This window comes from Leptonychotes weddellii, chromosome X (genome assembly GCF_054177405.1).
Source record: "Leptonychotes weddellii isolate Sample4059 chromosome X, ASM5417740v2, whole genome shotgun sequence".
Classification (NCBI taxonomy): domain Eukaryota; kingdom Metazoa; phylum Chordata; class Mammalia; order Carnivora; family Phocidae; genus Leptonychotes; species Leptonychotes weddellii.
In genome coordinates, this window is record NC_138385.1 from 69,930,645 (window position 1) to 69,947,781 (window position 17,137).

The following is a 17,137-nucleotide window of genomic DNA, read 5'->3' on the forward strand; positions in this document are numbered from 1 at the left end:
ATTAGGCCAGCATTACCAAATACTAAAATCAGAAAAGGATATGACAGAAAAAGAAATCTGAAGACCAGTATCTCTCACAAACATGACACAAAAGTCACTAAAATATTAGTTATATAGGGGCACCTGGGTGGTGCAGTCAGTTAAGTGTCCGACTCTCAGTTTTGGCTCAGGTCGTGATCTCAGGGTTGTGGGATCGAGCCCTACACTGGGCTCTGTGCCCAGCACGGAGTCTGCTTAAGACTCACTCTCCCAATGCCCCTCTCCCCTGCTCTCTCTCTTAAATAAATAAATCTTTTTTCCCCAAAGATTTTATTTATTTGACAGAACACAAGCAGGGGGAGTGGGAGAGGGAGAAGCAGGCTTCCCGCGGAGCAGGGAGCCGGATGCGGGGCCCGATCCCAGGACCCTGGGATCATGACCTGAGCCAAAGGCAAACGCTTAACGACTGAGCCACCCAGGTGCCCCTTAAATAAATAAATCTTTAAAAAATATTAGCTATATGTATGTAAATATGTTTTATATATTTAAATTTATTAAAAGATATAGAAAACATACAGGAGACTTATAAAAGAGATTACACACATATGTATATATCTCACGCATCATAACAATGAGGGTTCATGCCAGGAGTGCAAGGCTGTTTCAACATATGAAAATCAATCATTTTAATTTACCATATTAACAGACTAAGTAAGTCAAGCCTATAATCATCTCAGTAGATGCAGAGAAAGCATTTTATGAAATTAAATATCCATTTATTATAGAAGTTCAAAGCAAACTAGGAATATAATGGAAATTCCTTAACCTCACAAATGGCATCTACATAAAACCTACAAGTTACATCATACTGAATGGTGAGAAATTGCATGCTTTCTTCTTAAGATCAGAAAAAAAGGCAAGAATGTCCTCTCTGACTACTCCTATTCAACATTCTGCTGGAAGTCCTAGATAGTGCTGTTAGATAAGAAAAAGAAAGACGAGGCATTCTGATTAGAAAGAAAGAAAGAAAACTCTATTTCCAGACAACAATTGTTGTCTATGTAGGAATAATTTAAAAATCTACAACTAGAATTAGTGACTTTAGTAAAGTTTCAGGATACACTGTCAATATATGAAAGTCAATTATATTCTATATACCAGTTATGGACAATAGGAATTTGAAATTTAAAAATATAACACATACAATATCACCACAAAAATGAACTACTTAGGTAGATAGCTAACAAAATATGTATGGGATCTGTATACTGAAAAGTAAAAAACATCAACGAAAGAAATCAATCATCATCTAAATAAATGGGGGGGGTGCCTGGGTGGCTCTGTTGGTTAAGCCTCTGACTCTTGATTTCGGCTCAGGTCACGGTCTCAGGGTTGTGAGATCGAGCCCTGTGTCAGACTCTGCACTGGGCGTGGAGCCTGCTTAAGATTCTTTCTCTACCTCTGCCACTGTCCCCGCCCCCCTCTTTCCCTTTTTAAAGAATAAATAAATAAATGGGAAGATAGACCACACTCAAGGATTGTAAGACTCAAAAAATTAAGATGCCAATTCTCCCCAATTTGATCTATAGATACAATGTAATTCCAGTCTAATTCCCAGCAAACCTCCCTATTTTTAGATACCAACAAAATAATTCTAAAATTAATATGGTAGGGGTGCCCGGGTGGCTCAGTCATTAAGTGTCTGCCTTCGGCTCAGGTCATGATCCCAGGGTCCTGGGATCGAGCCCTGCATCAGGCTCCCTGCTCAGCGGGAAGCCTGCTTCTCCCTCTCCCACTCCCCCTGCTTGTGTTCCCTCTCTCGCTGTGTCTCTCTGTGAAATAAATAAATAAAAATATTTAAAAAAATAAAATTAATATGGTAAAATAAAGGAGCAAGAATAGCCAAAACAGTTCTGAAAAATAAAACAAAGTTGGAGTATTTGCATGACTTAATTTCAAGACTCACTGTGGAGCCTGTTTATCAAGACAGTGTGGTATCGACAAAGTGCAAGAAACACAGACCTGATGGAACAGAATAGAGAATGGAGAACAATATAGAAAACGCTAAAATTGGCCCACACAAATGGAGTTAACTGTTTTTCTTTCTTGCCAGAGAAAGAAGTACAAATAAGGAAGGACAGGGAGAAGGCTAAAGGACCCTGTGGTACTGGGTTTGAGTCAGAAATATCAGTATAAACTCATGTTTATTTAAAAATAGATACAGGTAAAGAAGTAGAAATACATATGTATGTATCCATGGGTTAGGATATATATAGGCATCTCCTCGCTCTTTGACGCCACTACAGTGATACACCAGTAGCAATGAGCACACCCAATACCAAGAGTTTGGTTTCTAATGCCGCTTTCCAGCAAAGGAACCAGATCTCATTGGAGAAATTAACAGCCGATTCTAGATCCGGAATAGGGAAAATACAAGATGAGCCTGGACCATCCTATAGTTCTAGTAAATAAGGAAGTGCCCTCCTCTACAGTAAAAAGATGGGGGCATGTCAGAGGGATGCAGGAGCCAACCTCAAAGACCTAATGGCTAAACCTGTAACCATTTGTGCAACCTAAAAAATGCAGTATTGGAATATAACACAAAGAATAAAATAAATGTCCATTCATTCATATTGATATAAATAATTGAATAAATAAATAAATGGAGGATGGAAAGGGCAAATCTTTCTTACAGAAGAATCCCAATTCATAAATGTAGAAGCAAGGTGCCTGGGTGGCTCAGTCGGTTAAGTGTCTGCCTTCAGCTCGGGTCATGATCCCCAGGGTCCTGGGATCGAGCCCCACGTCGGGCTCTCTGCTCAGTGGGGAGACTGTCTCTCCTTCTCCCTACCGCTCCCCCTGCTTGTGCTCTCTCTCTCTCATTGTCAAATAAATAAAATCTTTTTTTAAAAAAAGATAAATGTAGAAGCAATGAAGGAAACAGAAAATCACTATTAGAACAAGATAGCAGTATTGATGAAGGGAAGATCCACTGATGAATGCTAAAATTACTGAGTAAAACTTTAACGAGAAACAGGACGTTTGCATAACCTCAAAGTAATTCCCTTGTGGTGGTTTTAATATGACCATGAACTCTTTGATACCCCTCCATCCAGAATGTGGAGCTTAATCCCCCTTCTCCTTTAGTATTGAGGACTTTGACTCATTTCTAATGAAGAGTATGGAAAGAGGAAAATAGTAACTTTATAACAGAGAAACTTGGGAGATACCACTACAGCACAGTAACCAAGGTTAATATCACTAAAAAGTCATGTTGATATCATCTGTCCCTGAAATAATGCAATGAGAAGGGCACATGATCTTATAACCTCATCATCTGTTTATGATAAAACATCAGACAAACACAAGATACATGACTACTCTTCAAAAGTGTCAAGCCCATGAAAGACAAAGAAAGACCAAGAAGCTGTCACAGACTGGAGGAGACTAAGGAAACATGACATCTAAAAGGAACGTGGTATCCTGGATTGGATCCTGGAATAGAAAAAGCTTAGTAAAGGATTAACCTTGCCCAAAGAAAGGTTTGGCCCTTTGCCCTGGCTCCTAGGAGGTAACTTCAGCCTTTAGAGTGTCTTGTTTGATAAGAGAATCTGTTTACCTGAAGGCTTGAGCCACGCTGGACAGTCTATACTAACAATATAATTTATGGTAGGGGCTTTGGGCCATGTGGTATCAGCTCAGCCTCTGGAGGGCTACAGACTATATACATTTAATGGGAAAATATATACTTGCTAAAATTAATCAAAAGAAAAAAATGGAGTGGCTATTATAATATAAATTTTTTTTTACCAGAATAGAGTCATTTTATAATGAAATAAATGGAAGGATATACCCTGTTCATGGATCTGAAAGCTCAATGTTGTTAAAATGTCAATTATTTCCAAATAGATCTATAGATTCAATTCAATCCCAATCAAAACCCAAGCAGGCTTTTTTTAATAGTAACCAACAAACTGATTCTAAAATTTATATGGATTTCAAAAGACCTACAATAGCAAAAACAACTGTGGACAAGAAGAATAAAGTTGGAGGACTTACACTATCTGACTTCGACTTATTATGAAGCTATAGTAAGCAGTAATGCTATAGTAATACAGAAGCTACCACAATACCAGGAGTGGTACTGGCACTAAGACAGAAAAACAGAACTGAAGTACTTCAAGAAATACCACCAACTGATTTTTTACAGAGATGACAAGGCAATCTTTTTCAACAAATGGTTCTAGAACAACTGAACAGCCATATGCAAAACAAAATGAATTTAAATCTTTTCCTAAGACCATATAGAAAGTTAAATCAAAATGGATCATAGAATCAAAAGAGTCAATATTATAAAATGTCTAGATGAAAGCATAAGATAAAATCTTAGTGACCTTGAGTTTTACAAAAATTTCTTAACCATACTCAAAATGCATGAGCTATAAAAGAAAGTATAAATGAACTGGAATTATTAAAATTAAAAACTTTTGCTCTTCTGTTATTCAAATGAAAAGGCAAACCTGGGAGAAAATGTTTGCAAAATATATATCTAACAAAGGATTTATATCTAGGATATATAAAGGACTCTTACAACTCAATAACAAGACAAACAGCCCGATTTAAAAATGGGCAAAGTATTTTAAGGGGAACATCAACCAAGATGATATATAGATGGCAAAAAAGCACAAGATTCTCAACAGCATTAGTTATTAGGAGAGTGTACATTAAAACCACAGTGAGATACTACTTCACTCCCACTAAAATGGCTAAAATTAATAGGAATAATCATACTCAATGAGGGCAAAGATATGAAGCAAATGGAACACTTATATACTGCTGGTGGGAATATAAAATTGGTACACCACTTTGGAAAACAGTTTAGCAGTTTCTTAAAAAGTTAAATATACACTCACATGACCAAACCATTCATTCCTAAATATTTATACAAGATAAATTAAAGCTATGTCCACACAAAGACTTATATATAAATGTTCACATCAGTTTTATTTGTAATAGAAACAATACATTTTAATCAACACATGAATGGATAAACAAATTTTATATATATATATATATTTATATATATACACACACACACACACACACAATGAAATTCCACTTAGTAATAAAAAGGAATGAATACAGATGCCTATAGCAACACAAATAAATCACAAAATAATTATGCTAAATGAAAGAAGCCAAACAAGAGTGCCTATTGTATGATTCCATTTATACAAAATTGTAGAAAATGCAATTAATCTATAAGGACTGGAAACAGATCAGTGGTTGCCTGTGGATGGGGGGAACGGTGTAGGGAGGGACAGTTGGATGACAAGGGGTATAAGGAAAATTCTGGGGGTGATGAGTATGTTCATTATTTCTATTGTAATGATGGTTTTAAACGTGCATATATATGTCAAAACTCATCAAATTCTATTTGCCGTGTGCTAATTATACCTCAATAAAGCTGTAAAATATATTTTGAGGACAATGGGAGAAATCTAAAAATAGACTGGCTATGAGATATCATAAAATTAGGTTGATATTGATAATCCAGTTTTGTGGGAGAATGTCCTTATTTTTAGGAAACAGATGTTCAAGTATTTATGAGTGTAACGCTATGTCTATAACTTACCATCAATTTTTCAGGAAAAAATTTATATATACATTGTTGAATCTAGTTGAAAGTTATACATGTGTGTTCACTGTGCTGTTCTTTCAATATTTCTACATGATTAGAAATTTGCATAATTAAAATGTGCTTTATCATTTTATTGCCCATCCTCCTCTTCAGAGAGAGAAACATTATCTTTATCATACTGGAATGTAGGCAGATCTTTTCTGGGAATTTCTCCAGGGAGAAAAACATTCTCTATCTTTACTGCCCAGGAATATAAATAAATGTGAGCACATTGGCTGTTAATGTCCAGACAATGAGAAACATGAGAGATTCATGGAGAACTATCTTTGAATAGGAGGCTAGGGACAATCACTCACAGCTAAAAAGAATAATGATATGAAATGAATGTAGATGGTATGAAATGCAGAAGATGACAAAGACATATTATATATGCAATAATTGATGTCCTTGAAGAAGAGAAGAAACGGATCAGAAAAAAATACATCAGAAAAAAAGTTTATAAACTAAAACTTCACTGAAATGAAAGGCTTGAATCATGATTGAAACAGCTCATTGTAACATAAAATTAATTAAAAAATCAAGACCAAGGCATATGCTTCTAAAATCCTTAACTTCGTGCATAAAAAAGAATTATATGGCAGAGAGGTACAAGAAAAAAAAGAGAGGGGATTAGTCTAAGACTTCTCAATGGCATCACTCAATTTTAAAAGAGCAACATTTACCAGGATTCTCAGGAAAAGGAAGTAACTTACCAAGCAGGGTTCAATCAGGTAAGTGGATTCTATAAATATTATGGAATAAGGAATTTTTTTATATGAATTTGACCATGCACAACTGTGGGAGTAGCTGGGAAAGTAAAGGTATGGAAAGGGGAGTTGGAAGATTAGAGAAGTCACTAAACCACCCTTTTGAAAACACTGACATGGGTGGTGAATAAGTTCCAGCTTGCAGGAAAATCTGAGAAGCCAGGCACATCCAGCTGCTGAATTGAGACTGTCAAGGGAGAGCTTATAGAGAAGTCTATGAAAAGCTGTTGCCTTTGTGGGCCTCAGCCAAGCATCTTATGGTGCCTGGGACCCACTGGTGGTCAGCAGCGCTGGGAGATACAAAGGACTGAACATAGAATGGAAGAGAGTGAGGAAAAAGTAAAACTTTCTGGGTACCTCTGCATCTGTCCTTCACTGTGTCTAATCTTAAACTTGTAGAGTAATGGTTGTTCCTTCACTTTGACCTCTCAAATCTCATGGTCTCTATTTCTGGCCAACTCTAACCTGGAGTCAAATAGGATTCTTGAAAACGCATTTCTTAGTGTAACCCAGACAATATCAATAGAGTAATACAGCCCAATGATCTAATATTTTCCTATCGAAAGAAAAAGTTTTGTGGTGAAGTAACATTACTTGAGTTCAGAAATTCCTTCAGGTTTGCTCAGTTTTTTTTCTTTAGTTAAATTCACTTCTAAAATAACACTCATCACATTTAACAGTGACCTCCTTGTCACAAATTCCAAGAACCAGTTTTCCATCTTCATATGAATTGACCTCCAGTCTGGACAATTCCCCCAGTAAAACACTGCTTCCACAGTGTTTCCAACACTGTCTTCTGTGAGCCTCTTGCTCACCTGGTATGTTTTTACCTCTCTGGCTGCTCCTTCCTATTATCCTCTGTAGATGAATACCTCTTGGCCGGGTCCTCAAATGTTGGTAGCACAAACCTTGGTCCTAGGCCTGCTTTTCCAGTTACCCAATACATTTTCTTTAGGTAACTAGATGAGACTAAGATACCACAAACAAGCTCTCATATCCTGGTCAAGCACAGAGAATTAAAGGGTACAGGAAGTGGGGTACATCTAATATTCATCGAGACCTGCTTTTCATGCGTAGTTCTAAGTGCTTTATACAAACAAATGCATTAACTTCTTGTTATGGGTAACTGTGTCCCCCCCCAAAAAAGATATGTCCAAGTTCTAACCCCCAGTATCTCAGAATGTAAACTTATTTGGAAATAGAGTCTTTATAGAAGTGTTCAAGTTAAAATGAGGCCATTAGAGTGGGCTTAATTCAATATGACTTGTGTCCTTACAAGAAGGGGGAAAATTAGACACAGAGGCAGACATGCAAAGGGAACACAATGTGAAGATACACAGGGAGAAAATGGCCATGTGATTAGAGTAATGCATCTAATGCCAAGGAATGCCTGAGGCTACCAGAAACTAGGAGAGAGGCATGGAACAGTTCCTTTCCTAGAGCTTTCCGAGGGAATATGGCCCTGCTGACTCCTTGATTTCAGACTTCTGGCCTCCATAACTGTGAAACCAAGCAATTTCTGTTGTTCTGAGCCACTCAAGTTGTGGTGCTTTGTGAGAGTTGCCCTGAGCAGCTAATACACTTTTCATATCAAATCTAGGAGATACGTACTAGTGTGAATGTCCTTTGCTGCTTAAGAAATTAGGACAAAAAGGTTAACTAACCTGCCTAAGGTAACATAGCCAGGAACTAGTAGAGCCAGGACTAAAACCTTAGCAAGACTGGTTCCTGAGCCCATCTACCTAACCACTATGCAAACTACCTCTTAATATTTTTAACAGCATTGCTCCCAGTGACAAAAAAAAGTTAAAAAAAAAAAGGGGTGTGTGTATAAATCTTAATAGGAAAAAGGTTGAATAAATTATTGCATATCCATCCCTATGAACTATCATGCAACCATTCAAAATAGTTGTTGAGTAATAAAGCAAGATGCAGGATAGTTGTATGACATGATCCCATATTTGAAATTCATGGAAGAAAACAATCCTTATGTAGCTTCTATCTGATTATAAGCATGGGAACATATGTATTTCTATATATAATTAAAAGCACAGATTAAAACATGAAAGTGTTCATAGTAGTTTAGTATTGGTTATCTGTTGGAGATGAATAGTGGAGGAGGAAATTCAATAAATAATAAATATATTAGTTAGCTTTTTTCCTGGGTAACAAGCCACCCAAAACTTAGTGCTTAAAACAATCAATACTTAATCCATGATTCTATGAGTTGTCTGGGATGGGTGGGATGGATGGCAGAGCTTTTCTACTCTGTGCCAGTGTATTACTAATCTGTTACTATGTAACGCGTTACCCTAAAATTTAGCAGCTTAAAACAACAAGTGTTTATTATCTCACAGTTTCTGTGAGTCAGGAATTCAGGTGAGGCTCAGAAGGGTGTCTCTGGCTGAAGGTCTTCATAAGGTTGCAGCCAAGTTGTCATTTAGGGCTATGGTCTCATCTGAAGGCTAGCCTGGGAGCATATGCTCCCAAACTCACTCACATGGGTCTCTCCATAGACCTGCCTCATGAGATGGCAGCTGGCTTCCCCTAGGGTGAGCCATCTGAGAGAGTACCCGAAACAGAAGCCACAGTTTCTCTGTAACCTAACCCTGGAAGTGACATCCCATTACCTCAGCTTCATTCTATTTACTAGAGCCAAGTCACTAAATCCAGCCTAAGCTCGAGGAGGGGATTATACAAAGGTGTGGATACCAGGAAATGGGGATCATGCAGGGTCATCTCAGATGCTACTGACCACACTGGGCTTGACCAGGGTTGGATGGCTAGTATAGCTTCATTTGCATGTCTGGCAGATGAAAATCTGGCTGGTGTAGGGAACCTCAACTGGGATGGTTCATCTCTATTCCATCACTGCTCCATGAAGTCTCTCATCATCTAATAGCACAACCCGGGCCTTTTCACACTTGTCCTTAGGATTCCAAAGAGGAGCAAAAGTGGGCAAACCTCAATGTGTAAGCACTTCTCAAACATCTGCTTGTGTCATATTTGCTAATGTCCCATTGGCCAAAGAAATGGCCACGCCCAGTTTTAAGGGTTGGAGAAATGGACTCCATCTCCTGATGGGTGAAGTGGAAGAGTCACATTGAAACGGGGGCATATATTCTGATGTTAATGGCCAAAGGAGACCATCCAGACTTCTGTCTTCTGCCTGGGATGTAGACATCTGGAAAGAGCATAGCTCCCATTCTTATACTAAGAAAAAAATATGGGCAATCTACAAAATCATAACTTTTCTTGAACTCATCAAAGAACTAAGACCATAGAGCAACCAATTAGCTTGATGTATAAGACAAGTGTCTCAAAGGAGATAGGAAGTTGTCACTGGGTCACCTGTGGCAAAGCAAGAAGGAAGATGGGTCCACCATAGCAGCAATAAGATTTCAGCAAGAAGTTTTAATGAAGCTTTAAAGGCTGAGTGTGGGATAGTATGAGAATATAGAACCCCCGAGAACTGGAGACCTAAGGATAGTTGGCCTTCACTTGCAGGCTCTTTGCTACAGACCTCCACTGGATGCTCACCAGAAATAATGGGGGTAGGGAAGGAGACTGGAGAAAGCCTCTCTCAGTGGTGGAGGCCTGCAAAGGGACAGCTGCTGATAGAGAAATGGCACAAAGCCCCAATGGGACCCTACTTCCTTACAGAACAAAAGCCTTAAACCACTAGGGGAAGTGATGCAAACCCAGTCACCCCCAGGATACAGGTGCAGATCTGCTGTGGCTAGAGAAAAAGGAAAAGGAAAAAAAAAAAAACTTCCATTCATGGGGGAAGGGCGGGTAATCATTCTGAGCTGAGACCACTAAAGGCCATTTACCAATGGGGAGGGGCAGGATCACTGAAAAAAAAAACTCCACCCTCAAGACCTAGGGATACAAGTCCCTGCCTAAAACTGGGGTTGGCCCAGGACAACTCCTGACCCCTACTCATTAGGTCACCGAGACCCAAGTAATAACAGCAGTCTACTACTAAGGGAGAGACACGGGCATGGAGAGAGATCCTCCCTGAGATGCAGGAACACAGGAAAGGCCTAAAGGCAAGAATATTGAGAAAAATTATCTGGAAAACCAGTGCCTACCCTAAGCCCAAGGTAATATTTGAGAAATCTGAAGTCTATGGTACAATGAAAGTACCACAGCAACAACAAAACCTAAACCCAGCCCAAATTCTGACTAGATGGACTCACCCCCTCCCCCCTTAATGATTTATCAGAAGAGCAGTCATAACTATTTCCAGGAATAAATATTATTTACCTCAGTTTCTACTCTCCTCCATACAACGTCTGACATTCAGCCAAAAATTATTAGATGCAAAACAGCAAGAATAAACAGTCCACCATTAAGAGACAGAGCAATAAAAAAATCCAGACTCAGCTGACCCAGTTGTTAGTATTATCAAGTAGGGAACTGAAATTAACAATGATTAATGTGTTAGAAAGGATGGTGGGAAATGTGAACAACAGGTATGAACAGATGGGGAATTTCAGCAGAAAAATGAAAACTGTAAGAGTCAAATGGAAATACTAGAAATAAAGAAAACATAACTGAGATGAAGAATGCCTTTAATGGGTTCATCAGTAGCCCTAACAGAAGTAGCGGTTAAACAGATTGAACAGGGTAGGGGTTAAAATTCGTGAACCTGAAGATAGGTTAAAAGAAATTACCCCACCTGAAACACAAAGCAAAATATTGAAAAGGGACACACATATAGAGAGGGTAGAAATTTGTAACATTTTTCTATCTAACACAATCTATCTTCTGGTCATTAATTATTTATGTTACCACACCATGCAAAATATGTTCACCCTCATTCCAAGACCTCCAAATGTCTCATCCCAAATTAGGGCATCAGGCTCAAATCCAGGACCTCAGGTCTTCTGTATCAGGTTCAGATGTGGCTGAAGCTCCTTGGGTGCAATTTCTTAGGTTCTTGATCCAGCGACCTGTGAGCTAAATGACAAGTTATATGACCATCACCCCCCCATACACACACACACACACACACACACACACTGGTGAGACAGGGACTGTGAACTGCAGTAGATACTCTCATTTAAAAGAAGGGAGGAACAAGAGGCACATCTTAGTCACTGTTCCATAACAACTCTGAAGTCGCACAGAACAAATGTTGTCAGGTCTCCCTGCTCCAGGGGCAGATGTTTCTTGACTGGGTCACAGTTCTACCTGGGAATAGCTTCCCAGTCCATTTTAATATATTGTTCTTGGGTCTTCTCTCTGAGACATCCTTCTTTTCCCATAAGAAATGGCAGCTGAGTGACTTTCTCTGTTTGCTTCATGTTCATAGAAGTTAGAGAAGGTAGTCCAAGGCTGCTTTTCATTTTGGACTGTTTCAATTCCTTTAAGTCCAACCCGGAGGTAGTAAAACTCTATTAGAGACTTTATAGGTGTTCTGTGAATCTCGTTTGTATTTAGTCCATGCCCCAAATGCCACACTGACAATTCTTTTTACAACAGGCCCCTCTCTACTTTAGCAATGTCTCAGGCTACTGGACAATGTCATGAAGTTTTTAGAAGCCTTTTGGTTTAGCTGAGAGAGTCTCCCACACACCAACTTAAATATTTCACACATTTTAACAAAGGGTGTTATAGCCGCATCCATGATTTGATCTCTACCCTGAGACCATTTTTCACCGTGAGAATATTTTGATGGCTGGAGAGACTTGGAGATGTGTGAGAAATAGTTATTTTCCAACCCAGCAAGTCCTGGCTTTTTTGGTATTTCTTCTGAATTCTGCTTGTAAATGGAACAGTTATTTCCTTAGTTCATCTCTCTTTTGGTACCTCACCGTATGCAGCTAAAAAGAAGCAAACTGATATTTCCAACATTCTCCACAAGTTCATTTGGTATATTCTCTATCTTCTCACAGAGCATGCTGTTTTGCTATTCTTTTCCCTAATAAATAACATGAGCTGCCATCTTTTCCAGCCTTTCTTAACAGTTTTCCTCATTGTTTCCAGCCTCCACCTGCCACCCAGGCCCAGAGCTAATGCCACGTCTTATGTTTTATATAATCCACCCTCCCCCCCACACACACCCCCGCCGACAAGTATACCCTTTTAGGTCTTAGTAGCTTAAAACAATAATCATTTTATGTATCTCATAATTCTTCAGGTTGGCTGGGGTAACTGGTATGGCTCTTTCGGTGTGGGCCAGTTTGGCAGGGGCTGGAGGTTGAGGAAGGTCTCACTCTCCTGCCTGGCAGTTGTTCTAAGAGGACTCATCTGTGCTGGCCCATCTCTGTTCCGTGTGGTTTCTCATCCCCCAGCAGAAGACTCTTGAGTTTCCTCACATGAAGTTCTCAGAATTCCAGAGAGCAGCAAGAGAAGATAAGGCTCAAGGCAGATTTTTCTCCAGCCTCTTGAATCTCTTTGCTAATGTACATTGGCCAAAGCAAATCACATGGCCAAGCTCAGAGTCAAGGAGTAGAGAGAGCTCTACCTCTTAATCAAAGAAAAAGAAAAAAAGTAACATAGCAAAGGATGGGAGAGGTCTGTGGCTATTTTGCATTGCACCACAAGGAAAGAAGATAAACAATGTCGTGGAAACCAGCATGAATTATAGGATTATATTTATGTGTTCAAGTGAGATTATATCTGCAGATGTGTGTATATATAAAACCATAATGACTTTAAAACTGTGGATTCACAGGAGGATTCAATAGGAAAGATATTGGACAGACACAATTATATTAAATTCCAAAAAGAATTTCAATTCAATGATTCCTCCTGTTGTGTAATGTGTTCTGTCACAAACACCCTACAGAACTGAGAGTAGGTCTACACATCAAATACATTATTTTGTTGTTCTTCCTTTCATTTTGTTGCCACTTTACCTTGCTTAATATGACACAGTAAACATGACTGTCATTTACATACTTTTGCTCACTCCATCTATAAAGAATTTGGTAACAATTTGCCTTATAATACTTTCTATAGGGAGGCTTTTCTGAATGCATCAAACTGATAGCATTTTTCCCAGTATGAATTCTATTATATTTTGTGAGGCCATGCAAATATGAAAAGTCCCTTTTATTCAATGCATTCTTAGAGGGTCTCTTTTGAATAATTTTTCTTATCTCAGGGAGAGAGGCTGATGGATGCTTTTTATCATGCAGTGTATTCATATAGGATCTGTCTTGGATGGATTTTATGACACACACTTGGACCTGACTTCTGTGATAAGGCTTTCTCACTTGTAAGAAAAAGGGTTACTTTCATGTATGAATATTGCGATGCATACTCAGGACCGATTTCTGAGTGAAGCCCTTTCCACAGTCACTGCATTTATAGGGTTTATCTCCAGTATGAATTGTCTGGTGTTTATTGAAATTTGACCTGTCAGTGAAGGCCTTCCCACATTCTGCACACATGTATGGTTTCTCTCCTGTGTGAATTCGCTGATGTACTTTGAGATGTGGTTTCTTGGAGAAGGATTTCTCACACTCAGGACATTTATAAGGCTTCTCTGTAGTATGAATTCTCTGATGTGTAATTAACTCTGACTTCTGGATGAAGGCCCTCCCACAATCAGCACAAACATAGGGTTTCTCTCCGGTATGAATTGTCTGGTGTTTATTGAAATTTGACCTGTCAGTGAAGGCCTTTCCACATTCAGCACATATATAAGACTTCTCTCCAGTATGAGATTTCTGGTGAGTATTGAGATTTGACCTGTTGGTAAAGGCCTTCCCACATTCAGTGCATATATAGGGTTTCTCTCCTGTGTGAATTCGCTTATGCATCTGGAGTTGTGACTTAGAAGGGAAAGATTTCCCACAGTCACTGCATTCATAAGGCTTCTCTCCAGTATGGATTCTTTGATGGGCAATCAAGTGTGCCTTCTGGATGAAGGCCTGCCCACATTCAGTACATATGTAAGATCTCTCCCCTGTATGAATTCTCTGATGCATCCTGAGTGTTGATTTTTGGGTAAAGGCTTTCCCACACTCACCGCATTTGTGGTGTCTCTCTCCAGTATGAATTTTCTGATGTACATTGAGGGCTGAGTTCAGGGAGAAGCCTTTCCCACATTCACTGCATTCATAGAGTTTTTCTCCAGTGTGAGTTGTCTGATGCCTAAGTAGAGAGGACACCTGGAAAAATGATTTTCCACATTCATTGCATTTATAGGGTTTTTCTCTAGTATGAGTTTTCTTATGCACAATTAATTCTGAATTCTGGATGAATGCCTTCCCACATTCAGTACATATGTACAGTTTTTCATCTCTATGAACTCTCAGATATATACTGAGTAGTGGCTTCTGTGTAAACACATCTACACATTTGCTAAGTTCATGAGGTTTTTCCATAGCGTGGATTCTCTGAGATGCAAAGAGGTGTGACTTCTGGGTGAGTATCTTCCCAAATTCAGAACACATATCTGCTTTCTTCCCAACAGGAAGTTTCAGATTGTGACTGAATGCTTGTTTGAGACCGAGGACTTTTCCACACTGATTACTTTCACAGAATTGCACTCCTGTATGAGTACTTTCATGGTTAGTATAAGAAGAGCTCTGTGTGAAAACTTGACCATGTCCAGTATTTTTATCAAAGTTCTTTGTTGCATTGTTTTTACCAGGAATATGTATGTCCAAATTATGCCTAAAACTCTTCCCAAATGAGTCACATTTATGGGGTCTTTTCTGTGAAGGAGTATGATTTGGGCTTGGATGAACAAATTTTCCACTGTCTTTATATTCAAAATCCCACTCTGTATTCAGTACTTTCTTATTGATGAAAGCAGCATGACTCAGAGGTTTGCTCTGTTTTTCCTGATATCTTTTTATCTGTTCAGAATCTTGCCACAGTTCTTCTAAAATGGAATACAATGAATCATCTCTTGTATCTTCACCCTCCATTTCACTATGAAATGAAGCTTTTCCAGAAATTCTTTTTTGTGAGGTCTTAATCCCAAACCTCCCATCTAAAAAGAGAAAGAAAAAGTAAAATTGACACAAAGAATAGATAACAGAGGATTAAAAGTTACATATAAGCTAATCCAAATTGAACACAGGGGGAAACCAGTAAATATGATGATGATGGCCACAATGATGACAAGAGATACACATACAGCATTTATGCTGCATAATATCTATGATGTTCCAGGCATTGCTCTAAGAAATATATATACATATATGTATACATACATATGTGTATGTATATATATGTATTCTCACACACACACACACGCACCCCTACTCAATCCTTTCAATACCTTTGAGGTATTATCTATTACTATCTACCTATTATAGATAAGGAAAGTGAAGCTCAGAATGGTTATTTATATAATTTGCCCTAAAACATAGTTATTAAGTGTTGAAGACTGGAGTTCAACATAAGCAATCTAGTTCTATTTTGGTAGGATATAAAGTAGGGTGGATATAAAGATATAAAGTAGGGGGGATTGAAGATGAAAAAGACAAAGGTTTTAAGGGAAAATATCTGTGGAGAGACTAGGTTTGAAGGGGGTGATTCAGAGTCTAAGTTCACATTAGCTTTTTTTTTTTTTTAAAGATTTTATTTATTTATTTGAGAGAGAGAGACACATAGCGAGAGCAGGAACACAAGCAGGGGGAGTGGGAGAGGGAGAAGCAGGCTTCCCACGGAGCAGGGAGCCCGATGCGGGGCTCGATCCCAGGACCTTGGGACCATGACCTGAGCCGAAGGCATACGCTTAACGACTGAGCCACCCAGGCGCCCCTCACATTAGCTTTTATTTAAATTTTATTATGTTATGTTAGTCACCATACAATCCATCATTAGTTTTTGATGTAGTGATCCACGATTCATTGTTTTCGTATAACACCCAGTCCTCCATTGATTCTAAATCCTCACTACCCTCGCTCCATTTTGCTTGTTAGCAACAATACCAAATCAATATGATCAAAAAACCAATTTAATTTGCTAACATAGTAGATTCTAAAAGGTCTCATTACAAGGAAAAAATACTTTTTGTTTTTTCGGTATCTTTATGAGATGGATTTTAACTAGGCTTATTGTGGTAGTCATTTCACAATGTATTTAAGTTAAGTCATTATGCAGTACACCTAAACTTATACAGAGATGTATGTCAATTATATCTCAATAAAACCAAGAAAAAACTAATTTATTCATGCCTATAGGAAAAATACTGTAGTCATAGCCATCCTGTCCTATACAAACAATAAACAGATATCTATACTCCAACTCTCCATCTAGGTATAATTGTTTTCTTGGCCCTAAAAATATATACATCTAACAAGAAGCATAAAATCAGAGAGAAGACAAGCTATCTGTGGTAGGTTGAAAGCTGTCCACTAGAATCTGTTTCATCATTCTTTTGCATTAACAGAGTAGTGCTCAGGCATATGGCTGCCCAGTCATATAACATTTCTCAGCCTCCTCTGAAAATTGGTATGGCCATGTGACAATGTTCTCATCAACAGAATGTGAGAGAAAATGATGGGTGCCACTTTCAAGCCAGAGCATTGAGACAGTAGGCATGTTTTCTCGATACCCTCTTCTACCTTCTTGCTTACTAAAATCTGGACTTGGCAATAACACAGATACAAACATGCAGATGCCACAGAAAAAAAAAAAAAACCCAAGAGATGATGGGGTTATGTAATGGAAGGAACCTGGATTCTGGAATAAACGTGAGCAATGAGGTTTTCCAAAGACCTGTGATATTAGAAAC

The 17,137-nt window shown here is 38.6% G+C and overlaps 2 protein-coding genes across 2 annotated transcripts in view; one reads left to right on the forward strand and one right to left on the reverse strand.

The window, feature by feature from the left end:
- The window catches only part of ZNF630 (zinc finger protein 630), a 265,177-nt gene that overhangs the window by 133,301 nt on the left and 114,739 nt on the right, over positions 1-17,137 (forward strand). The gene's annotated exons all lie outside the window — the stretch shown is intronic.
- The window catches only part of ZNF81 (zinc finger protein 81), a 106,463-nt gene continuing 94,283 nt past the window's right edge, over positions 4,958-17,137 (reverse strand). Inside the window, exon 6 of the mRNA XM_031026861.2 lies at positions 4,958-15,385. Coding sequence (XP_030882721.2) covers positions 13,677-15,385 — 1,709 coding nt within the window. The 3' untranslated portion in view covers positions 4,958-13,676. The remainder of the gene's footprint in view (positions 15,386-17,137) is intronic.